At 48.6% G+C, this 4,062-nt stretch overlaps 1 protein-coding gene across 1 annotated transcript; it reads right to left on the bottom strand.

Annotated features, from left to right (window-relative positions):
- Nucleotides 1-256: 256 nt before the first annotated feature.
- Nucleotides 257-2,902, bottom strand: LOC117241539 (the record flags this gene model as incomplete). Its single annotated transcript, XM_033507427.1, has 2 exons — nt 2,635-2,902; nt 257-954 (listed from the first exon to the last, which is right to left on the bottom strand). Coding segments are annotated over exons 1-2 (966 nt in total), but the record flags the coding sequence as incomplete, so codon positions are not given.
- Nucleotides 2,903-4,062: the final 1,160 nt, after the last annotated feature.

Below are 4,062 nucleotides of genomic sequence, written 5' to 3' on the forward strand. Positions count from 1 at the left end.
GTTGGATATGCTGCCATCTGGAGAGTCGGTTCGATGGAATGTCTCTGAAATCTCGATCACGTAAGCACATTAGTGAATCGCCAATGAGAAAATGTCCGGGAGTGAGGACTAGGAGATCATTTGGATCGGTGGAGATAGGAGTTAGCGGGCGGGAATTGAGGACTGCTTCTATTTCTATGATAAGAGTATTCAATTGTTCAGAGGTGAGTAACTCGTTGCCGGCTACACGCCTGAGGTGGCGTTTAAATGACTTCACCGCTGCTTCCCATAGCCCACCGAAATGCGGCGAATGAGGGGGAATGAAGCGCCATTCGATTTGTTTGTCGGCTAAAAATGCGGTTACTTTTTCCTTGTGATCGTCCGATTGTAATAAATCGTGAAGCTCTCGTAATTCGTTGCTTGCTCCTCTGAAGTTGGTGCCGTTATCAGAATGGATGGTGGAGCAATAGCCTCGTCGAGCGATAAATCTGCGAAGAGCGGCGATGAAGGCTTCGCTAGTGAGATCGTCAACGAGCTCGATGTGTACCGCTTTAATTGCTAGGCATACGAAAATGGCTACGTATACTTTTATCTGACGACGGTTACGATCTCGTTTTTCCTTGGTGTGGAACGGCCCGCAGTAATCGACGCCGACGTTTGTAAATGGGCGAGATTCCGTTACTCGCGCCTCCGGCAGATTACCCATCACGTATTCTACCGGCGGTGGTTGAGCGCGGCAGCAGCGGACGCAGCCTTTGATCGCCCGCCATACTTGACTTCGACCGTCAACGGGCCAGTATCTTTGTCTTACTGCGTATAACGTAGCCTGCGTTCCGGAATGCATGTGGATCTTGTGCTTGTGGTCTATGATGCGTGCTGTAACGGATGACTTAGGTAATACTATGGGATGTTTCTGGGCGAAGGTCATCGACGAATGACTGAGTCGACCCCCGACTCGCAATATTCCTTCCTTGTCTATGAACGGATTGAGTCGCGTGAGCTTACCCTTTATCGCCGCGTTCCGATCTTTTTGGAGTGTGCGAATTTCCTCGGAGAAATGGATGTTTTGCAACAATTTTATCAGTTTATTGTGCGTTATGCGTAATTCAGTAACGGTTAGGGGTGCCGCTCGGTTCCTTTTCTGTTTCCAACGGAGGCAACGAGCTATGATTCGTATCAACTTGGGCCAGGATGAATACCTTTGCAACAAACAGTAATCGGCGGGGTTTGTGGACAGACAAATCGCCCCCTTCTGCTCCGGTACTTCAATTTGCGGTGTTAGCGCCCATGTCGGCCAATAGCCTTCCGACTGGTAGAGCCATGCAGGACCGTGCTGCCAGATGGTTGGGCGCAGAAACTCTTCGGGTGTTTGGCCGCGTGATATTAAGTCCGCGGGATTGTCGTCGGTAGGAACGTGGCGCCAATCGCGGATGCTGGTTTTTGTTTGAATTTCGGAGACTCTGTTAGCGACGAATGTTTTAAGGGTGTGAGGTGATGTATTGAGCCAATGGAGGACGATAGTGGAATCGGTCCAATAGATAGTTCGAGTATTTTGTGTGATAGGGCGACATCAGGGACGTAAGAAGGAGTGCTCCGCTCAGCTCGAGCCGAGGAATGGTCTGGCACTTGAGTGGGGCGACTTTCCATTTTGCGGTTAAAAGTTGGGTCCAAACACGGCCGTTGGGGCTGCGGATAAACCGAACGTTACAGTGTTAAGCTCATATGTTTCTGTTTCTCCACTCGCGCTGCGCCATAATATCCTTTGATATTTCCGATCCTCTGGTCGTACGAGGAATTGCCGATACATTTCCTCGATGTCGCCGGTGAGTGCGTATTGATGAGCGCGGAATCTAATTAATATATAAAATAAATCTTCCTGTAACTTGGGTCCTGTGTGAAGTGTATCGTTTAAGGAGGTTCCGGTAGTGCTTGGTGCCGATCCGTCGAAAACTACACGGAGTTTGGTGGTTTGACTCTATGCTTTGGTCACGCCATGATGGGGTAAATAGTATCCGTTGTCGTCGGAGTGGTTGTCATTGACCTTCGTCATGTGTCCCAACGCCAGGTATTCCTGTATTACCGTTCGATATTCTGATTCGAAGCGTTTGTCGTGCTGGAATCGGCGATTGAGTGAGGCGAGTCGTTTACTCGCCAGCGTTTTAGAGGATCCGAGTGACTGAAGCTGATCGTTGAAAGGTAGAGCGACGATGTATCGTCCTTCGCTGGTGCGTCGGGTGTGGGCTTGGAAGTGTTCTTCGCATCGTCGATCTGCCTCTGAGATATGTTTAATTGAGGGTCCTTCATCGATTTCCCAAAACCGCGCGAGGTCTGCTTGTAAAGTCGTCGTGGATGTGTGAAATATGTTTGTAGCGGTTTGGGAAGTTGGACTCCCCCCGATTACCCATCCGAATCGCGTCTTTTGCAGACGCAGTCCAGGCTCGTCTGGCTGCGTGAGGTTGACTTGTCCCACACACATCGACGCGAGTGTTGAACCTGAGCTTAATAGTACATCTATCGGAGCTGGTAAATGAAATCGTGGATCGGCCAATTTGAGATTTTTTGGTATCTCAAGTGTCGAACGATCGATGGGTTCGCTGGGAATTAAGGTTGATATGATTGGAATGATAAGGAACGTTAATGTCCGCGTGTATGTACCGTCAGTGGAAGTGATCGTGGCCGTGATGTGTCGCTTAGAGGTCGTTGTCAAGGTATCTAGAGCTCCGATCGGGACCGAACATTTGTTTTGCCTTATCCTTAACGATTTTGCTAATTCCTCGGTAATGAAGTTCATACTGGATCCGGTGTCGAGCAACGCTCGACAACGGATTGGTTGCTGTTTATCATTCAAAATATTAATCTGCGCTGTGATGACTAGATCATTGGACAGTAATTCGGATGCTATTGGTTTGATATGTTCGGTCATGAACGGAGTCGTCGATCGTCGGCGTCATTGGTTGTGTGTTCGTTTGTCACTGGGCGGTGGACTTGGAGACGCGGCTGTTCGTGGTGTTTCCGATCTGTGGTCTGTTGTGTGCCTTTTGCGACGAGTGGGTGATACGTAGGGTGGCAAAGAAGGTGTTGTGGATCGGCTATTTGATGGGGAAGATTTCGGGCTGGACGTGCTGGAACGAGACCCTGAATGGCGTTTTGTCCTATGCAGCATTGTATGATGTCGTTCTCCGCATACGCGACATGATCCTGCGAAACAATGCTTCGTTGTGTGCCCTTTCCCGAGGCAGTTGAGGCATAGTGATGCCCTTTTGACCTCCCGAATGCGTTCGCGAAGGGATTTGGTTTTGAAGGTGTCACATCTCCAAATGGGGTGTGGTCCTTGACAGGTGGGGCATGTTGGAGTAACCTGTGTCGCCGTAAGTGCATGCCCTCGTGATGCGCGTTGACGGACAGGAGTAGTTTGTTCCGGTGATTCTCTTGTTTGTCTGACTGTGGTGATCGGTCTGGAGCTTCGTGCTAATCTCTCTAGGAAGTTTAGTAAATGAATGTACGGAGGCACCTCGTTATTGGGCAGCGTCATTTCCCATTGCTTTTGGATACTTAGTGGATGAGAGGATGATACTTATTTTCGAGAGGATGAGGCTGTTGAGCATAGCACTGGAATCGGGGTAGGATTCTCCTAATTTGTTCAATGCATATATGTGTTGTTTAAATGTGTGGACTAAGCGCCTTAATTCCGTTGGAGATTCCTTGGTTATCCTTGGATAATCAATTATTGCCATGCAGTGACTAAAAGCTGTGTATCGTGGACATTCGAAACTTTCCTTGAGAACGGCAATAGCCTGACTGTAGTTTACATTACTAAGGGGTAACGCATTTAAACAATCGGCTGCTTCTCCTTGCAGGGCGGACTGCAGGTAATGGAATTTCTGTATGTCAGTGAGACTAGGATTTTTATCGATTGTGGAGGAAAAGGTATCATAAAACGTGTTCCATTTTTCTAAGCTTCCGTCAAAGGTAGGGAGCCGAAGATCTGGTAATTTAATGGATATCGGATTTAAACTTGCGGATGATGCACAGGTTGGAGGGTTTATGGATGTCGACGGCGAAGCTGTTTGCGCGTTCCTCAGA

The sequence above is a fragment of the Bombus vosnesenskii genome, unplaced genomic scaffold (genome assembly GCF_011952255.1).
Source record: "Bombus vosnesenskii isolate JDL3184/JDL3185 unplaced genomic scaffold, Bvos_JDL3184-5_v1.1 scf7180000016082, whole genome shotgun sequence".
Lineage (NCBI taxonomy): Eukaryota > Metazoa > Arthropoda > Insecta > Hymenoptera > Apidae > Bombus > Bombus vosnesenskii.